Raw genomic sequence first — 20,619 nt, 5'->3', positions numbered from 1 at the left:
ATGCATGATTTTGAAACTAATATTGATGGGAAAAAATAGTTTTTGCTCTTATGATCATTTTACTTTTATGTTTGTACTTTGCTATTTGTAATTAAGAGGCAATTTGCTGTTTTCTTTCTTGCAGAACGTGGTTCACCACGTAATTTGGTTACCACAGATATAACTGACACTACAGTTGGGTTATCCTGGACACCAGCTCCAGGAACAGTTAACTATTATAGGATAATATGGAAATCCCTTTATGATGACACAGTGGGAGAGAAAAGAGTCCCTGGAAAAATGGTGGATGCTGTGATAGAAGGCTTGGAGCCAGAGACTAAATACAGGATTTCAGTATATGCAGCCTATAGGAGTGGAGAAGGAGACCCAGTAGAAGGAGAGGCTTTTACTGATGGTGAGTGTAGTACATTACCACAATTTGTAATATTCTGTTAATGATGACACCATAATTTTTTAAAGAAAATGGACTTTTTTCTGCCCTTGCCCCTGCATGAGAAGTTTCCCTGAATCAAAATGCCTCCGCAACTCAGTCAATTCTGGCATTTTATTGGACAACTAAAAACCCACAAAAATATCTTCTGTGTCATGTAGGTTTGGATTCAGCAAGAATTAGTTCCAAATTAAGATACGATTTTGTCTGAAAATAACTCTGAAGTCAGCCTTCCATAGGCTTGGTGTGTCTACTGGAAATCAAGTGGAGAAAATATTATGGATAGAGTAAGGAGGAAAGGTGGGGTAAATTCCCACAGAATGAATGAATTTCCTTTCCAAGCTATTGCCCTTTCCAGTCTTCACAGTCCTCAAACTGAGGCTTACTGGGTGATTTTGATGTTTGTTATTTACCTTGCTGGAGCTTTTCTTTTTTTTTCTTATTTGCTAAACATTTTGTAGTATTTGTCAAAGCAGGCTCAAGCCTCCTCCTGCAGTGTAGGCAAAGTGAAAAAACACTGAGAGGCCAGGAATGGCTATTTTCTTTAGAGCCAGAATTGGAAAGTAAAAGAGTCAGAACAAATGAAGGGATGCCCTAGATCAGCCCTGATGTTTCTGGTGTTTGCCTAAAGGGGCCATGTGAAGACGAAGCCTGAGGGAGGGCTTTGGGGAAGCAAAATGTGTGTTTACACATTCTTGTACTTTTTCCTAAGCATCTGTTTTGACTACTGTTGGAGACAGGCTGCTGAACTACGCTAACCTTTGTCCTTGACCCAGTTTAGTTGTTCTTAAGGTTTTGCAAGCGTAGTGATTGCTGCTGTTCCTGAGAGCTGACTCCCCAGAGTCAGCTGTCCCATGGTTTAATTCTTTGTTCAAGCACAACAGTTCTGCCTTTTCCAGGTTGTCCTGCCTTTTTCAGATTAGGTAGGCAGTTTAGCCCTGTCATTTTTTTGCTTCTCTCTGTGTGCTGAGGGAACTTGCTCTCAGGCCTATCAATAGCCCCACACCTAAGACTAGTATTGCAGCTTTCTGGTACAAACCTTCATTAGTAATTGTCAGTTCCTAGGAGCTACAAAGCCTACCTTACCATGTGATGAAATACTGACCAATTCTGGCATGCCAAAGAGATTCAGTTTTGCCAAAACCTAGATAACTTATTTCAGCTGACAGCCAGCATTGCATACCTTTCAGTTCCCTTCAGATTATTTATACCGTTTGTACAGTCTGGAAAATATCTCTTAGAAGGCAAATGCTGTAATTTGTAGAGAAAATGCTTTATTAGTTCACGGGCTTATTTCAGCACATGTACTATGTTGCGAATAGTGATGAGCGATTTTCCAAGCATTTGGAAAGTCACTCATCACTATTTGCAGGATAGTTTTATGGGGTCCAACATCCAGCTGTTTAGTTATTTACCAGCACCTTATAAGACCTGTAAAATCAAAACTTATAACTCTATAGGACATTGTGTTAATGAAAAAATGATGGCTTTATAATTTATCACTTTCATTTGAGAGTGCTGAATCCATTATTTAATGGATTGTTGAGAAGTGTGACTAAATAAAACTCCCAGTTATGTTGTGTCATCGTGTGATTTGTACTTCCCTCTTTTTCTCTCCACAGTGAAAAGCACATTTCTGTTTAGTCCATTACAATTAAAAAATAATTAACAACGGCTTGTGAGATTCCCCTGTGTCTTCCCCACAATCAAACACTGTAATTTTAAAGAGGGCAATTTTATTTTTTAATACGGTAGAACTGATTTTGTAGGCATGCATTGGAATATATATGTATATTATAAAGTAAACATTTTTCTGTATTTTTACACTGAAAAGTGTCACCAAATGCCAGGACTGTGACAGTAGACAACGAGACAGAAAATACAATGAGAGTTTCATGGCAACCTTCACCTGGTAAAGTCTTGTCTTATCGTGTGTATTACCGACCACGGAGTGGAGGAAGACAGATGTTTGGAAGAGTAAATGCTCCTGCTACAAGCATAGTGTTAAAGCGACTTAAGCCACGAACTACATATGACCTAAGTGTTGTTCCAATTTATGATTTTGGACCAGGAAAATCAAGAAAAGCAGAAGGAACAACAGGTATGTATCATAAGGTTGTACAGGATTTTGTAATGCAAGTTTTGTGCTTAAAAATAATAGTCATGATACATAGAAAAGTATAGTGGAATTTTCCAAGGTGACGAATTGACAGGCAAATGGGAGAAAATGTTGGAGGTTGAGAAGAGAGTTTGATTTGTTGGAAACTTCACTATGGCATAGCCTGAGCACAGCGTTTTGCACTTGATATTGAGGGTGCAAGTTTGGTGCAAAATCTGTTTGAAAACACTAGGCTAGTTTTGAAACACTGTCATCAGAAGTCAAAACAAGGTGTTTTGTGAGGAAGACAGTAAATAGACTACTTAATCAAGTATTGTCAGCTGTTTCATAATTTGCCTTTTGATTGTGGATATTGATTAAAGAGCTACCTAGCATCCTGTTGTTAGATTTGTCTTCTTTGGTCACTGTATTTCTGGGGAGGACCTAAAGTAATAAAAAGGAGGAGTAGATGATTTTGAAGATTCTTCTGTGGAGGCCTGACTTCATAGTTTTTTGGACAAGCTGTCTTCTCTCTCAGAAACTAAAACTCTAAAACATTTACTAAGTTCCAGTGAGAACATTTTTGTGGTAAAAGCAATACTAATTTTCTACTCTACCGCTAGTATGTATCTGATGCTAGTCTTACCTTTTCTAAGGAAATGGTTTTTTAATACCCAGATCAACCAGATTTAGTCAGTTTGCTGCTTCCATAGATAGAAAGGCATTACCAAAATAGTTTTTTCAAGATGTTTCTGCCTTTGGGGGAATAGTGCCACTCAGTGAGGTATTCTGTAAACAGTTCATGCCATTCTCTGTTCTCTGAACATATGTTATATTGAATAATGACAGGAAGTAAAAAAAAAGTCTCTTAATAGTGGAGATATCAGCACCTCAGTTACTGAAGGAAGATTTCTTTTTAACCTAAAATGTGGTTGATATAAAGGAGTCATGAAAGGAGTCAGTTGTTGACGAATACCTGGTTTTTCCTTGCTGAAAGTTACGCTGAGATAAAGTTTAGATAATCCAGCTGCTTTTGATGTTTGAACTCTTCATCTTGATAAAGATATGCCTCTGTGCTTTTCGTCTAAATAGCTGTGATGGTAAACACTTTTCAGAAGCAAGTGAGGCCTGAGTGATCTTGTTAGTTGAAGCTGTCATCGTAATTCAGGAAGTATTACAGAAGATGAGACAGAGAGTCTGTATTTTTCTGTGTGGGTGGGAGTGTAACTACTATTTCTCAGCAGAATTCACAATCTGAGGATGCTTATGATCTTTCCACTACAGTTAGACAATTGCATAGGCACAGGGATAAGGCAAAGTCTATCTTTTTTTTTCACTCCAAAGGTATAGTTGTGACTTTCTGTTTAATTTCCATTTTTTACAACTTTGAGATTACACTGCTGCAGTGGTTTCCATAATGCACGTTAGAGTTGCACAAACACAAAAGTGATGCAGAAGCTAGCAGCTGGCTTCTTAACCACTCCCTGAGTACTGACCTGCAGTGGGCAGCTGTCAGTCTTCAGCAGAAGCTGCTCTTGACCTAAAGACCTCAAGCTGTTTGGCTGGCACTTCTCTGAAGGATTGTTTTTTGACATACTGCCATACCTGTGGCGGTGAAGTTGTTTGAACTGCCAGGCTGTTTATTCAGTCAGTTGACTGCAGAAGGAGCCTCAATAATAAACTTCACCTGCATTGGTTAGATAGCTACAATAAAGTGGCAAGAATCTCACTGCTCATCTTTTAATACCTGTCTTTATGTCAAAAAAAGGCATGAAGAGTTTAGGACTATCGCTAATACTGGATTTACATGTGTATTTTTTTTTGCATAAAAGCATACTTGTTGATTCTTTTTCCATATGCAGACATGATCTAAAGTCTTTTGTTTCCCATCCTTGCAGCCTCTCCCTTTAAGCCACCTCGAAATCTGAGAACTTCTGATTCAACTATGTCAAGTTTCCGAGTAACATGGGAGCCAGCCCCGGGTCGAGTGAAGGGCTACAAAGTAACTTTCCACCCTACTGAAGATGATGGGAGTCTTGGAGAATTAATAGTTGGGCCATACGACAGCACAGTGGTATTGGAGGAGCTTAGGTATGCATAATAACTCATGTTTTGATTTTGGTTGTTTGTTATTTTTCACAAATAACTTTAGCTTAGGGTTTTGTTTAATCAGAGTTTGTTATTGAAATGGCTGGCAGAATCTAATATAAGTAAGGAAGTAATTTTTTCAATAAGCTATGAAGATCTTGTTATGCAGCCTCTGAAAGGTACCTGGCAGGTCTCTTTCTGAGATTATCCATTTAAGTAATTTGTGGTGCTCTCACAGGAACTGAAGGAGACAAAGATACGGGCAGGAGCTGTGTTCTGCATTTCACCTATAAGAAAAATAAGGGGATACTGGAGGATATCTGGGATTTCTGAAGTTTCCTCTCAAAAGTTCCTTGCCTCATGTTTCTCAAAAAAAGCTGAATTTAGTTCTCGAATCATTTTCTCAGAGGTCTGGATTTGTAAAGTAGGCTTCAGACCATGTCAAAATCTATTGTGCAAATATACTAAGTAGAATCATTAAAATATATAATAAATACACTCAAATAGGATCATTAAATGCTGAAGAATCATACAGTCATAGAATGGTTTGGGTTGAAAGAAACCTTAAAGATCATCTAGTTCTAACCTTGTTGCTGTGGGCAGGGACACTTCCCACTAGACCATGTTGCTCAAAGCCCCATCCAGCCTGGCCTTGAACATGTCCAGGGATGGGACACCCACAGTTTCTCTGGGCAACATTTTCCAGTGCCTCACTACTCTCACAGTAAAGAATTTATTCCTAATATCTAACCTAAAAGTATTCTCTTTCAGTTTAAAGCCATTACCTGTTGTTGTGTCAGTATCTGCCCTGCTTAAATGTCCCTTTCCAGCTTTCTTGTAGCCCCCCTTTGGTACTGGAAGGCTACCATAAGGTCTCCCTGGACCCTTCCTTTCTCCAGGCTGAATAACCCCAACTCTCAGCCTGTCTTCACAGGGTAGATGCTCCATCCCTCTGACATCTTTGTGGCCCTCCTCTGGACTCATTGCAACAAGTCTGTGTCCTTACGTTAGTGGCTCCAGAGCTGGACATAGTGCTTCTGGTGAAGTCTCACATAAGCAGAATAGAGAGTGAAAATCACCTTCCTTGACCTGCTGGTCACGCTTCTAGTGGTGCAGCCCAGTATAGGTTTGGCTTTTGGGGCTTCAAGAGCACATTGCTGAGTCATGCTCATTTATTCATCCACCACTGCCTGCAAGTTCCTTTCCTCAGGGCTGCTCTCAATTCACTCATCACCAGCCTCTATTTGTGCTTTGGATTTCCTGGCGCAGGACCTTACACTTGTCTTTGTTGAGCTTTATGAGGTTCACACAGGCCAACCTCTCATGCCTGTCAAGGTCTTTCTGGATGGCATTCCTTCTCTCTGTCATGCTGGCCACACCACACAGTGCACTTGCTGGGGCTGCACTTGATTCCACCATCCCTGCTGCCAACAAAAATGTTAAACAGCACTGTTCCCAATACTGACTCTTGAGGAATGCCACTCATCACTGATCTCTGCTCGGACGTGAAGTCCCTGATCATAACTCTTATAAGTGTGACCACATAGCTAATTCCTTATCCACTGAGCACTCTAGTAGGTAAATCCACTTCTCTCTAATTTAGAGACAAGGATGTCATGCAGAACAGCATCAAATGCTTTGCACAAGTCCAGGTAGATGATGTCAGTTGCTCTTCCCTTATCTACCAGTGTGTCATGGAAGGCCACCAAATTTGTCAGGCATCATTTGCCCTTATGAAGCTGTCTTGGCTGTCACCAGTCACCTCTTTATTTTCCCTGTGCCTTAGCATAATTTCCAGGAGGATCTGCTCCTTGATCTTGCTAGGCACTGAGGTGAGACTGATCTCTGTAGTCTGTAGTTCCCCACATCTTTCTTATTTCCCCTTTTAAAAATGGGGATTATGTCTTCTCTTTTCCAGTCAGTGGGCACTTCACTGAACTGCCATGACTTCTCAAATATGATGGCTGGTGGCTTAGCAATTTCATCTACCAGTTCTCTCAGGATCCATGGATGTACCTTGCCAGAACCTGTAGACTTGTGCACCTTCAGGTTCCTTAGATGGTCCCAAACCTGATCTTCTCCTCCAATGCCTGGCTCTTCCTTTTCCCCATCCCTCACTTTGCCTTCTGTGACCTGGGTGGTGTGCCTGGAACACTTTGCAGTGAAGACTGAGTCAAAAAAGTAATTCAGTAACTCAGCCTTCTCCATATCCCGGGTATACAAGTCTCCTGTTTTCTTCTGGAGAGGGACCATGTTTTCCCTAGTTTTTTATCACTGATGTACTGTGAAGCTTGTTTACCTTGATGTCCCTGGCCAGATTTAATTCTATCAGGGCTCCAGTTTTCCTGCCCTGATCTCTGGCTGCCTGACAAGCTCTCTTTATTCTCTCCAGAATTAAACAATTTGAATGAGGAAGGCTATAAATTTAAGTATAGAGTGCAAAATCAGCTTTTAAATTGTCAAAACTTCACTGTCTTGTGGAAGAGCTAGTATTTGGTCTTCATGTTTTAGCACCTACTTTTCCATAAGAGATTCTTCTTGCTGTGGGAATTTCATGAGTGAAATGTTTAGCATTTAACTTGCCAAATGACTTTGGTTATGGTGCATTTGTTTAACTATTGCAGGGCAGGAACTACGTATAAGGTAAATGTTTTTGGGATGTTTGAAGGAGGCGAGAGCAACCCCCTGGTTGGACAAGAGATGACCACTCTTTCAGATACTACTTTGGAGCCATTTTTATCTAGAGGTAAACATGACTGCATTGAAGAAATGGCAGTTTTGGATTTTGGATAGAAAAGGACTGAGAGTTTGCTATGTTTCCATATTGTTTTTCTAATGCATATACATATTTGTTTACAGGATTCGGTATACTTCTTACCCTGATGACATAAACCTGGTGGTCTGAAATGACCACTAAGCATGCCCCAGTTCACAATTCTAGTCCCCTGCACCCTTTAGATGTTCTCATAAAGATGATAATGCAGGCACTCCATGTTTTGCTGATTATTCAAAGCCATCTGCATTGCATTTTCAAGCCATCCACATCTGTGTTAAATCACGTAAGGTCAAATTCTTGAACAGAGATCATGGCTCATCTGCAGGGGTGTTCACAGGAGTAGAACAAGGAATTTTAAGCAGATTGTTAGCCCTTTGCTTGTCCTTATATGGTGACTTTTCCTTTTAAGACTAAGATGATATAATGAACAAAGATCTGATAGTTGGGAGTGTCCCAGTGTTAGTGTGTATTATTTAAATTTATATTCAACATATCCATTGTTTAGTCTTTTGGTTTTTTTTTACTATAGAAGGAGGAGAATTAGTTCAGAAAGGCAGTTGCAGAGTCTCTGCAGTATCTGGGAGTTTTTCCCTGTATGGCTAAACCTTTCTTTCAAAGTTTCTGTGAATATTATGATAGCAGATCCCTTTGGTGTGGTTAATGGCTTCTGCCTGCTAATGATACTGGATGAAGAAAGTTTCAGAGCTCAGTCCTCCTTTATGGAAAGCATAAAAAACAGGTCTTTGCTTCTTAATAGTCAAGTATACACAAATAACAAAGACTTTTCTTCTCTACCATTCAAAGCTTGCATAAGCATCAGAGAGAATGTGGTGAGGAGAAAGAACCTAACTGCAAAGTTCTTTCAGAGTTAAATAAAGAATAAAAGGTTTTTGAGTGCTGATTATATTCTTCTTTCTTAACCTCTCTGCTGCCTTGTTTTGACACTGGGCTGTGTAAAAAATATTCATCTTGTATAACTTTATTGACAGCATTTTTAGAAACTTCTTAATCAATTGCTAACTTACTCTGTCTAATACTGGAGGGTAAGACTGAGAGAAACTACAAAACAGGCCATCAGTGACATTAGAGTAAAACTTCAATAAGTCTGGCAGGAAAAAATTGCTCTAACACTGGTTTATTATTTTTCATTATAGCAGCTCTCATTTCTGACTTCAGTGTTATATTCTTTAAGCTATTTAATTTTACTAATGCATAGATTTGAATCATGGTTAATGTGAAAAATAAATTTATATCTTGAACTGTAAATGTAATAGTAAATTGTATATTAATAGAGGGGAAAAAAATCACCCTAGATCTGGTACCTTTGCTAGAGTTTTCCATGTGGGGAACTATAGTAGTTGGAAGAAATCTAGAAGTGAAAGTAGTTGTTGTACATGAAGCTAACTTTAACTTCCATATTGAAGTTATGCATGCAGTTTTTTGAACTAACGTGGTTTTACTTAAACCCTATTCCCAGCTGATTTTATTGTCCTGACTAAAGACTAGATCTATATTTTCTGTGCAGAAGAGGATCATACTTTTAACCCCCAGGTACATGGAATAGTTATATTCCTGAGTCTACAGTGTTGGATCAATTCTGTGGAACATGTATGAAATCACAATATCTTTCAACTGTGATGAGTGTGGCTGATTTTTCTCAATGGGATTTCTTCCATATAAAGACCAGAAGCTCTGATGGCAGGAAGCCAGAAAATTTGCAGCTGGTAACACAATCTACAGGAAAAGAGAAAGAAAGATTTTTTTTTCGCAAATGGCTGTGGATAAAATTATTGTGTCTTTCTGTTTTGTATAAATATTTTGTTATTTTCCTTGTGATGAAAACAATATTATGCATATTTTATTCTGTAATTTGTAAACTGAAGATATCTGAAATAACTTTCTACCTTTTTAGAACATTGCAGCTTTATATGAATGTTTATTCTTGTTCCCACTGTATCTCTTACCTGTGTTATGTTTGTGTGTCTTCTGTGAATTGTGCTCTTGCTTTCCTGTACATGCAAACTTCTATAACACCTTTATTACTATGTCTTTTTCCCCCCAAAATTGAGAAATGCAATTTATTTTAAAGTGGTTGTAATATATACTATTAATTCCACTATTACATAGTTGAAAAATAAGCAGTAGTTTTTCTGTACATGACAGATTAAAATACGGTCAATTTGTGTAATCTGGTAATGCTCACTGCCATGGCAGTGGTTAGTTTAGAAGTCTTGTACAAAACTTCTGAAATCAAGTTATCAGCTATGTTTAAAGACCAAAACAGATAGTGACATGTCAATAGAGAACACTGGCCTTGACATTTGCGAAGCCTTATTTACAAAAGGAAACATACATGAAGAAATTTAGGCAGCTTTTGCCATGGAACCAGTGACTAGAGTGAATAACGTTCACAGTCAGGTCATACTTGACAGAGTGCCAGTGAATAAAACTAGAGCTATTTTGGAAGCTAACTCATGACATATGTCGTCTAAAAGGATGGAGAAAGAAAGCTGACATGCCAAGGCTATATTTTTCTGGTTGACATGACAGGTTTAGAGTGTAGAACCAGAGCAGAAGCTGATATCGTGCTGCTGGTGGATGGCTCATGGAGTATTGGGCGGCCAAATTTTAAAACCATCAGGAACTTCATTGCCCGTATTGTTGAAGTTTTCGATATTGGTCCTGACAAAGTACAGATTGGTAAGTTGTCATATGTTGGAGGGAAAATGAGCATACGTGCTACACAGACTCATAATAACTGAGGAAATGATGGCTTTTTTCCCAGGTCTGGCACAGTATAGTGGTGATCCCAGGACAGAATGGAATCTCAATGCTTACCGAACCAAACAGTCTTTATTAGAGGCTGTAGCCAACTTACCATACAAAGGAGGCAATACTCTAACAGGTATGTCACACTGCCAGGATTGTCCTCAAGCTCCAATAAAAATTATTCTAGTAGCTGACCCCAGTAATGTTCAGTGAACTCAAATATGTCCGTGATGGATGTGTAATATACTATGTTTGGAAGAGAACAGGTGTAGCATAGCCTTATAAACTCAGAGGAAGTATGAAGAAATGTGATAGAAGAGAGCTTGGGTGATAAAGAGCTTGTGTTGCTGTTGAGTATAAGAGAAGATGAAAGGTCAGTTCTGTGTCAGGATTGGGATGAAGACAACTAGGAGCCAGAAGGAAGGCTAGAGGAGATCAGATAGGAGTGTAATGCATAAAATGTAAGAGATCAGAGACTTTGAGAAGCCTGAAATAGTATCAGTTGCTGATAAGTCTAGATGATGGCCTGCAACTAGATTCCAAATGCTTCTAGAAGGAAGTAAATTGTGGAATTATTTTGCCAGAGTGAAATCACTAGGATTCAATAGGCTCTTACCATGACTACTGCATGGAAATAGGTTATAGTGATGGTTACTTTCTTTGTATCATGCTAGGAATGGCCTTGGATTTCATCTTAAAAAACAACTTCAAACAAAACGCAGGCTTAAGACCCAGAGCTCGCAAAATTGGTGTTCTCATCACTGATGGCAAATCCCAAGATGATGTAGTTACCCCTTCAAGAAAACTCAGAGACGAGGGAGTGGAACTGTATGCAATTGGTAAGTATTGTATGATGTCCTGTAGCAACCCCCTCCTGCCCATTGCTAAATGCACAGAGAAGCGGACACAGACATAAGTACCTGAAAGGGTATTCAAATAATGTGTTTAGGAACTTAAGTTCATGGTCTTGTGCTTCATGGCCATAATTTATAACAGGCTGTCCTTTCATGTTGTCTCTGTAAGGTATTAAAAATGCAGACGAAAATGAATTGAAACAGATTGCGACGGATCCAGATGACATCCATGCTTACAACGTTGCAGATTTCTCCCTCCTGGCTAACATTGTTGATGATGTAACCACGAATCTGTGTAACAGTGTGAAAGGTCCAGGTACATCACATTTTCAGTCTAGTTCATCCTTTTTCCATTTACGTGCTTGCACTGCTAATTCCTTTTTATTACTTATTGGGAACACTGTGTAGCCCTTGGCTGTTTTTTCAGCTGCTCGTGTGGGGAAGTTGTGCAGACCACCTGGACTACCCTGCAGGGGTTCTTCCTTTCCTTTCAACAATGACTATGTTATGCCTAACACAGCATGACATGGCTAGATGTGCCTTCTTTTTTTTTCCCCAGAATCATGAAGTATATTTCGCAGTGTGTCAGCTTTTTGCCTGTTGTGACAGGTTCTTTGATGATCCTCATCCAATGAGGAAAATTTCAGCAACCTTGCTCTTTTCAAATATTAATGTCTGACAGCCCAAAACCAAAGCTGAGCATGGAAAACCAGTACTGTTAGCTGATGGTTCTCCAGTGAAACACTGGTGTTGAAGGTGGAATAGGCATTACAGGGAGCTTATTTGGTCTTGAGAGTGTGATGGTGAGCTAGCTCTTCATGCAGTTATTTTAAGAATTCCTGAGAAAACAGAAACATAATTAAATACTTCAAGTGCTTTTTTCCCCCCTCCTGATGATATGACTATTTTTTAAATTTCCTTCCACTTCTAGGTGATTTGCCACCTCCCTCTAACCTAGTCATTTCAGAAGTGACACCTCGTTCTTTCAGACTGAGATGGAGTCCACCTCCTGAGAGTGTTGATAGATACAGAGTTGAATATTACCCTACCTCTGGAGGTAGCCCTAAACAGGTTTGTATTCTGTGTTCATCTTTTACATTGTCCATAATAACGATGGACTTCCAGATCATGGTAATATCATTCTGAATTTGTGCTGTGTATGATATAACAGTAAATGAAAAAAAGGCTGCCAAGATTGTTTTAATTTCATGAATCAATGACTAAAATGTACTTCTTAAAAACAGTTGACTGCAATTTTTAGTAACTCCATTTTACTCCTATTCCACTGTCATTTATTGGTTTAAATATGTCTGTACCAGAAATATTCTGACCATAATATAATACATTTTCTTGTTAATAGACAAAAGACAGTAGGTGATACAGGTTATGTTTAGATGAACAGTGTATGATGGTACTTTGAATCTTTGCTTAAGCATCTACTCCAAACTTTTTAATGCAAAGTATCAAGCTTATCTTGTGGTGATTCCTTCTCTACTCAGAGATTCAGTGACTGGCAGCTGTTGATTCTAGGCAATATGAATTGCTCACCACTCTCTCCAACTAGACAGAAGAATATTTAGGAGAATGAAGTATTTAGAAGAGTGAAGTTAGTTGCCTTTGTGTACCTAACTGAACTTCTCATCTCTGAATTTGGCTTTTAAATCTTAACTCAGGAGGCTCATGGAGACTCTTGACTCATGGAGAGTTTACTCTTAGTAAATCATGACCTCAGGATTTGGCCGTTGATTAAAGTTGGTGCCGTGGTTCCAATGAACACTGACTTTACAGCTTGATTGCTTCCTGGCATTGCTGTTCTGCAAGGTGTTGCTAATGCCATGTGCTGTAACCATCTAGATTATCCTGGGTGTCTGAAACTTTTTCTCCAAAGTGGTAACATGTATTGCTGGCACGTTTTAAATGCTGTTTATTAATATAGAAGTGTAAACCATGTCTGAAAACAGTATGCACAGTAAGTCATGCTAAATATATCCAGCTCTATTTGAAAAAAAAGTCTTTCTGAGATTTCCCTATGGATTGCTTTGCAAAAATAATGCTATACTGTCACACAAAATACATAAAAGTTTAAGACCATACTTTATTTATTTAGCTCCTTACTATTGATTTCTGACGAGTTTCACAAGGAATGATTGTTTTTCTTAGCGATAAGATTACAATTGTACTTGTCGCACAGTGGTTAACATTGCTTTTCTTTCATGTAGTTTTATGTAAGTAGGATGGAAACAACAACAGTTCTGAAAGATCTGCAACCTGAAACAGAATATGTTGTTAATGTGTTTTCTGTGGTAGAAGATGAAAGCAGTGAGCCTCTGATCGGCAGGGAAACAACTTGTAAGTTAGAAATGCGTCTTGAATAACATGTTAACAGCCAGTTTGGCATATGGGGAACAATTCAGTAGAACTTTTAGCACTATGGGCTTTCTTCTTAGCAGAAACAAAATTTTTAATTTGAATTACAAAACTGTGTTGTGTTACACTAGTTGTTCAGGTCTTGCCTGGAAAACTTCAGCAAAATGAAACTGCAGTGTGTTAGGAAATGTTTGTCCCAGCTTCTTTCCAGGCCCATAAAGCATGGCTGTACAAAACGAGAACAACAGACATGAATTACACCAAGACAGAGTTTATAAATTCCAGAAATCTGATCATAAACAAGTGTGTACTCTATTTTTATGCTAGGTAATGAATTCCTACTACTCTCAGACAGAATACTGTAGAAATTATTTATAATTAGCAAAAAAGCCAATTCAACACAGTTATGTCACTTCTATGAGATATAACTTAGCCATGTTTCTACTGTGAGTTGTCTATATGATTGAGGTATATTTATGCTGAATGTAATATTGGGTGACTTTTCTGCCTCTTTGGTAATAGTGAATGCTTGCTGTTCATTTCACTTTGGTTTGTGTTAGGCTTGCATTACACTGTCAAAATATGTGCATAATTTTTATGAAGTCTGTGGTAGTTTTTGATGTTTATTTAATAATTAGGGAAAGACAAAAATCAAAAGGAAAGGACAAAAAAAGCCTTTTTGTACGTATCCCAAACCAGTTGTGTTGTTTCCTGTTAGAGCATTCATGTGAGTTAATCGTGCTTTTTAGAATATTAGTGTTTGAGTGCAGACTTGTAAGAGGTTTAGCTGTGGATGTAGCAAATCTGTAGCCACATTCAAAATGGGATGACTATTATCTCATTCTTATACTAAGAACCACTTAAAATACCAGTGCTCGCAGATTGCCTTTCTACTATCCATAAAGTACCCTAATACCCATGTGCAATGTTCTCAATGGTGCTACCTGGGATATAAAATATGAAGAAGGTGAAATAAATAAATAAACAAACAAACATTTTGTATTTGACAGTGCCAATCTCTTCAGTTAGAAACTTGAATGTTTATGACATTGGCTCAACCCACATGCGAGTGAGATGGGAACCTCTCAATGGAGCTACTGGTTATTTGTTAACATATGAACCTGTGAATGCCACAGTCCCAGTCCCGGAGAAAGAGGTAAGTGGATTTGTCTTCACTTCCTGTACTCTACTAAATATAAATTAAAAAAACTGTTAGACTATCACAATAGGCAAAAGACTGGCATGTACTTCTGAAGTGCAGAGAACTTACTAGGATATTATATACAATGACATCAGTCAGGAAGCTGTAAATATACTGTGAATCTCACAAACAAAATTCCCTTGAAGTTGAATCATTGCTTGCTTTTCTGCCATTGCTTTCCTTGGTTTTTAAACATGGTGTGTTACTTTTCATGTGCAGATGCGTGTTGGACCATCAGTGAATGAGGTGCAGCTGGTAGATCTCATCCCCAACACTGAGTACACTTTAACAGCTTACGTATTGTTTGGTGATATCACCAGTGACCCACTCACCACCCAGGAAGTGACATGTATGCACGTCTTGATTTCTGTTTTGTTATTGCTTCAGCAATATTTAATTTTAATTTTTTTTTCATACAACAGTTTTTCTTTGTTTGTTTTTTGTGGGTTTTTGTTGTTGTTGTTTAGAAGACCACCTTAACCACGTTTTATGCATTTTCTAACACTCATACATTTCCAAAAGATATCAAGGCAATTTCAATGAAAAGGATCTAACTATTAAAAGAGGAACAAAAGAATATTTTCCTTGAATAATGAAGGAAGTTGGCTTGACAATCTTGTGGTCACAGTGTTTTTAAAAGCTCTCAATTTTGCTTGCATTAACTTAGAAAAGTTGTTCCCAAATTCAGACATTCTCTCAAGTGTAGAAAATAATGAAGAAACATACTATATCAAGAAAAAAAATGATCTAAATATGGCTTCCTTTTTTATACCCTTCCTCAAATATTTCCCAATGATAAGAGACATATTTCTGGAATAGTGCATGCAGTATGGTTATTTGTATGTCCTTAAAAATTGCTAAAACCTTAACCATACATAAAAAGTGACTATTGTCACCAAAAATTATGATCTTAAGTACTGATACTTCTACAAGTATTCTGCTCATAATTTACAAAGGTGAAGCTATACTTTGTAGCTATTTTGGTCATTTTTGGGACACCGAGCTACTAAACTGTCTCATCTAATTTCCAGGACAATGAACTTCTCAGAAAGTGTATGCCTTTATTTCAGTGAAAGACATGAGAAGAATTTATTTCCATCTGTGAGAGACCTATTCCTCTGCCATGAATAGCATTTTCACTTCCTACTGTCGTTATTTTTACAGTACCTTTGCCTGGACCCAGAGGCTTAAAAATTCAGGATGTTACTCACAGCAGCATGAATATCCTTTGGGATCCTGCCCCAGGGAAAGTTCGAAAATACATCCTAAGATACAAAATAGCTGATGACGCTGATGTAAAGGAGGTAAATTCTTGAAAGTACTAAGAAAGAGTTTTCTTTTGAGGAGCTAAGTTAGTAACATAATAGTAAAAGCGGTAATATAACCCACCACCAGAGTAAAGAGCGTCAGTTCATGGTGATTGTGGTCAGGAAAGCGCATTGATTTCTTGGAAACAGAATGAGCACGAGATAGATTTCTTTGGGTACTGCCTTCTTCCTCCAGAGAGGAAAAATCCTCAAACTGACTGGAGAATTTTCCTGTGCTTTGGTAAATAGCCATTTCTATTGTCTGCTTAAGTGTTGTCTTGCCCAGATCTAAGAACAGCTTACAATTAAGAGTACAGGAATGTGGAATAAAGGTATATTAGCCCTTTGCTGACTATCAGAACATGTGTGAGCATTGTTAGAGGTGTTTTTTAGTTAAGCACAAGCTTTCCTTAATTGCACTGCTTGACATGAATTAACTCCTGTAGGATTAAATGTGTTTTTATAAGGAAATGAGAATTTTCTAAAGGTTCAGTCTGCATCTTTGTTTCCAAAAGATTGAAGCTGTGAATGATCAACAAGTACTACATGCATCTGATACAATATGCTTTGCAAGGGAATTAGTAGATAGCACTCAATACTTGGGTGTAAATTTAAGAGTAAATGGCAAAACCTAGTCCAGAATACTTTTTGCTTTTTTTTTTAGTAGAGGAATTTCTGCCATTAAATCAAATGCAGAGTCAGAAATAGAGCAATTTGCAATTCTTAAGTCACTATTTTTATTCTTAGGTGGAAATTGACAGACTCAAAACCAGCACTACTCTCTCTGACCTTTCCTCCCAAACACTGTATCATGTAAACGTTGTTGCTGTATACGATGAAGGAGAATCCCTGCCCACAAAAGCAGAAGCTGTCACTCGTAAGTATTCCTAATAATCATTCTTGTGGTTGTTTTTGCCCTATATTCTATTAAAGTCATGCCTGTTGCAATATGTTACTGAGTTTAGGTGGAGATTTAGGTCATTTAGGCTGAGAAATACTTGCATTTGTAGCATTATTTACAATATAATGAACCCCAGGAATCTTAGATTTCAGTGTCTTACTGCAGGAAACACTGAGATTGCAGTCTACAGAGAGGTGATAGGACAACTGAAGATAAACCATTTCTGTTTAGAGACTGAAGGAGAAGTGTAGTGTAGAACAGGTAAGAAAACATGAGGACAGAGGAAAGGTTTAACAAGTCTATGCAGGAATCTAGGAAAGTACGCAGGAAGCTGGGCCATATGCCTCAGGATTGGAGAGACATGGTCTTGCTTCATGGAATGCTAAGCCTTTCTCTACTTCTAGAGAATCATCAAGGCAGTATTTGAGTAACTTCAACAAATAGAGACAAGGCAATGGAGTTGCATAAACTAAGAGCTGATTTCCATACAAGAGATCTGACAAAACTGAAAGGAGAAAGCAGGTATCAAGGAGGCCCTCATCCTGATTTAGGCTTATGATTTAAGAAGGTAGTTAACCAGAAGAGCTACACAGAAATGAGTGATGTTACCTTATTACTGTCCCTCAACCTGATGTGAAAAAGAAGCAAAAAGCCATGCATATATTCTCTCTTTTTTTCTTCTGAATTTTTTTGTAGCCTGATGTATTTAAAAATGTTTGTGAGATATTTGTGCTTGCTGTTGTGCTACTGTTTCTTCTATAGCTGTGGTTTTGTTTGAATGTGTGTGTAAGGAAAGATGAGGAAAGCTCTGCCAAAGAAATTATTTTTAGTTTAGTGCTCTGGTTTTACCTATTTACATATTTCTTCCCGGTAGCTATATTGTATTTTGCTTCCTTAACCTACAGTTAACCTCTGTGAATTCTTTTTACATAAGTGGTGTAATCCAGTCATGATTTTTTGGCTTATATACAGAATTTTAGGATTTGGAAAAAACTCATGCAGGAGCTTGACCTGTGTCTATGTGAGTTCATAATCACTCCTAATTCCAAAATAAGAGTTAGGACTGCAGTTGTTGTGAGTAGGCATGTGAATTGTGATCTCTGCTGAGGTCAGTAGAGCTATGTCTGTTTTATTGGGTGATGACCTAATGATATAACCTTAAAAAGGATAATTTGCTTAGTGTAGGTGGGCTGGGTTATACTACAGATTTGATAGTAATTAGTAGCATGGTAACTGAGAGATGAATCTCCTACATAATCTTCTAAATTCTTTGAGTAATTCCTTTGTTTAACTATTTATTTTGTAGTTACATTTTGTGGAATACTTTTCCTTTTCTCATAATAGAGCCTGTGCCAGCACCAGTCAATCTCAGAATCACAGATGTAACCACAAATAGTTTCAGGGGTACTTGGGATCATGGAGCTCCAGATGTCTCTCTGTATAGAATAACCTGGGGTCCCTATGGAAGATCAGAAAAGCAGGAGGTAAGAATAGACAGCCACCATAAGCTTCCTTGGGTAGTCTCTCAAAGGGCATGTTTTTAAAATCAGAAATGCAATTAATAAATGGCCTATAACTTGCATGCCCTCCTATTGTGTGCAATGGAAATTCAGTGAGAAGGTGTAGAACACATACTTACAGCCACTTGCAGTGATGTTACTGAGTAAAAAGAAACTCAGTTATAGCTCACTTTCTGTTTGTTTGTTTTATTTGTTTTGGTTTTGTTTGGTTGGTTTTGTTTATATATTTTTCTTTTTTTTTCTTTAATTTCTCCACAAGACTATCTTAAATGGGGATGACAATAGTTTGGTCTTTGAAAATTTGAACCCAGATACATTATATGATATCTCAGTTACTGCCATCTATCCTGATGAATCAGAAAGTGATGATCTCATTGGCAGTGAACGAACATGTAAGTAAATAAGGGGATTCTGCATGTTGTCATTCATAGTTACTAAAACAGAAGGCATACACATACAAGAATTCTGAAAATTCTTTCTACTTTTTTCTAGTACCCTTGATACCTATCACCACACAAGGTAAGAATCTAAATTTCCAGGTATTGTATCACTAAGTAAAACTCATAGCTATCTTTTCCTAAACTGTGACAAATGTTGACATAAAAAAGCTAAGATCATTTCATAAATATTATTGTGTATTTGGAAGAATACTAAACACTACATTACAGCATGTTTATTATTTTACAAACATTACAGTTTATGTTCTCTTGTACTTAGTACATTCAGCTCTTGATCAGCCATTCATGCAGCCCTAAAAGTATGAATGAATTGTGTGTCCCTGTTTTTTGGTAAATTACATATTTATTCTTTTCTTTATTGCACTTTCAGCCCCAAAGAGTGGCCCACGAAACCTTCAAGTGTACAATGCAACTTCACACAGTTTGACTGTGAAATGGGATCCTGCCAGTGGTCGAGTGCAGAGATACAGGATCATTTACCAGCCTATCAGTGGGGATGGCCCTGAACAGTTGGTAACTAATTTTGTAGTTCTGTAGTTATTCAACATTAAATGCAACTTTCTGCAAAGTAATCAATTAGAATAATTTCTTTTCAAGGCAGAACATTGTGTATATTAATCATTTTTTAGGTGAAAATTTGTATTTGTAGAGAAACAGTATATACTCCCACCTTTTTCTTTCTCCCATTTCAAATCCAAGTTAGAATGCTCTTTATGGAGCAGCAATAACTTTGGATGCGTTCTGTTTTCTCAAAAATCACAGAATCGTAGATTCATTTAGATTGGAAAAGATCTCTAAGGTCATGAAATTCAAGCATTCATCTATAGATATAACTATAATAAAGTTAAAATGTGTTGAGAAATAGATCAATCAGCATATAAGACTGCAAGTAATAGATACAGTTATCACAACCATCAGTAATATGAACTACTATGACTACTTTCATAGTCCAGAGTTTTTCATTGTTTTCATGGTATGTTTCATGTGCTCTCAGAGGACTTTACCATGGAACATGCTGTTTAGTAAAACAGTTGAGACTGTCTCTCACCACTTTAGGGTCAGAGAAACCATGCAAAAAAAAAAAATCCATGTAAAACATGTGCTAGGGAAATGTTTAAGGTATTTCAGACTTTCAATACATTTGAGCAGCTGTAATGGAGAGCCAGTACTGTATGGTCAGCCAGCTTTCCCTGTGTCGTCAGCAAGAGCTGTGTTGACTCCTGGCAGCCTACACAATCCAGCCTGGGAATGGTAATTCAGTCAGCCTGTTTATCAGAAATGTGTGCTACTTAAAAATGCCCTATTCTACAGTGGGAGGCTGTTGTGGTTACTGCCAAATGACTCAGAGGAACAGTCTCAGATGGGAACCCACGCTCATTTAGCTTGCCCCTGTAACTGGAGATCACATGTGTTTAGAAGTGTATCTAGGAATATTTACTTTAGAATCAATTGGATGCTGACACACCCATTTTAACTCTCTTCTGAACAACATGCATTTGAGTTGATGTAATTGAACGATTGAATGAATTGGGCAGTTGAATGCAAGTTTAGGGAGAAATCACTAGAAGAATAAGGAACAGCAGGAAGGTTAATTAATATCTATAATTAATTGCTATTATTGGAGTAAAAAGAGAATTATGAGCATTCTGTTGAAATTTGTGTGAAGAATATAGTTAATAGACCTAATTACTCACAGCTGGATAGAGTCCAGCAGTGGCAGTTGGAGAAAACACCTCTTTTTAAGGAGAACCCACAGAACACTCACTCTCTTTATGGCATTTAATGCCTGTCTGCAAATAACTCTGTCCTATGATCATACTTCCTTGTCTGCTTTTTTTTTTTCCATTCGG

General features: G+C 37.8%; 1 protein-coding gene across 4 annotated transcripts in view; it reads left to right on the top strand.

Annotated features, from left to right (window-relative positions):
• Positions 1–20,619, top strand: part of COL12A1 (collagen type XII alpha 1 chain) — a 100,905-nt gene that overhangs the window by 33,276 nt on the left and 47,010 nt on the right. For all 4 annotated transcript variants that reach the window (XM_071548623.1, XM_071548621.1, XM_071548620.1 and 1 more), the window contains exons 14-31: positions 125–394; positions 2,265–2,531; positions 4,427–4,619; positions 7,241–7,362; positions 9,943–10,092; positions 10,178–10,297; positions 10,836–11,000; positions 11,185–11,331; positions 11,947–12,086; positions 13,235–13,364; positions 14,393–14,538; positions 14,803–14,932; positions 15,748–15,887; positions 16,638–16,767; positions 18,136–18,275; positions 18,571–18,703; positions 18,804–18,830; positions 19,140–19,282. In XM_071548623.1, coding sequence (XP_071404724.1) covers positions 125–394; positions 2,265–2,531; positions 4,427–4,619; positions 7,241–7,362; positions 9,943–10,092; positions 10,178–10,297; positions 10,836–11,000; positions 11,185–11,331; positions 11,947–12,086; positions 13,235–13,364; positions 14,393–14,538; positions 14,803–14,932; positions 15,748–15,887; positions 16,638–16,767; positions 18,136–18,275; positions 18,571–18,703; positions 18,804–18,830; positions 19,140–19,282 — 2,693 coding nt within the window. The remainder of the gene's footprint in view (positions 1–124; positions 395–2,264; positions 2,532–4,426; positions 4,620–7,240; positions 7,363–9,942; positions 10,093–10,177; positions 10,298–10,835; positions 11,001–11,184; positions 11,332–11,946; positions 12,087–13,234; positions 13,365–14,392; positions 14,539–14,802; positions 14,933–15,747; positions 15,888–16,637; positions 16,768–18,135; positions 18,276–18,570; positions 18,704–18,803; positions 18,831–19,139; positions 19,283–20,619) is intronic.

This window comes from Pithys albifrons, chromosome 2, assembly GCF_047495875.1.
Source record: "Pithys albifrons albifrons isolate INPA30051 chromosome 2, PitAlb_v1, whole genome shotgun sequence".
NCBI classification, from domain to species: domain Eukaryota; kingdom Metazoa; phylum Chordata; class Aves; order Passeriformes; family Thamnophilidae; genus Pithys; species Pithys albifrons.
Note: the sequence above shows the minus strand (reverse complement) of the source record. Positions and strands in the feature narration are given on the sequence as shown.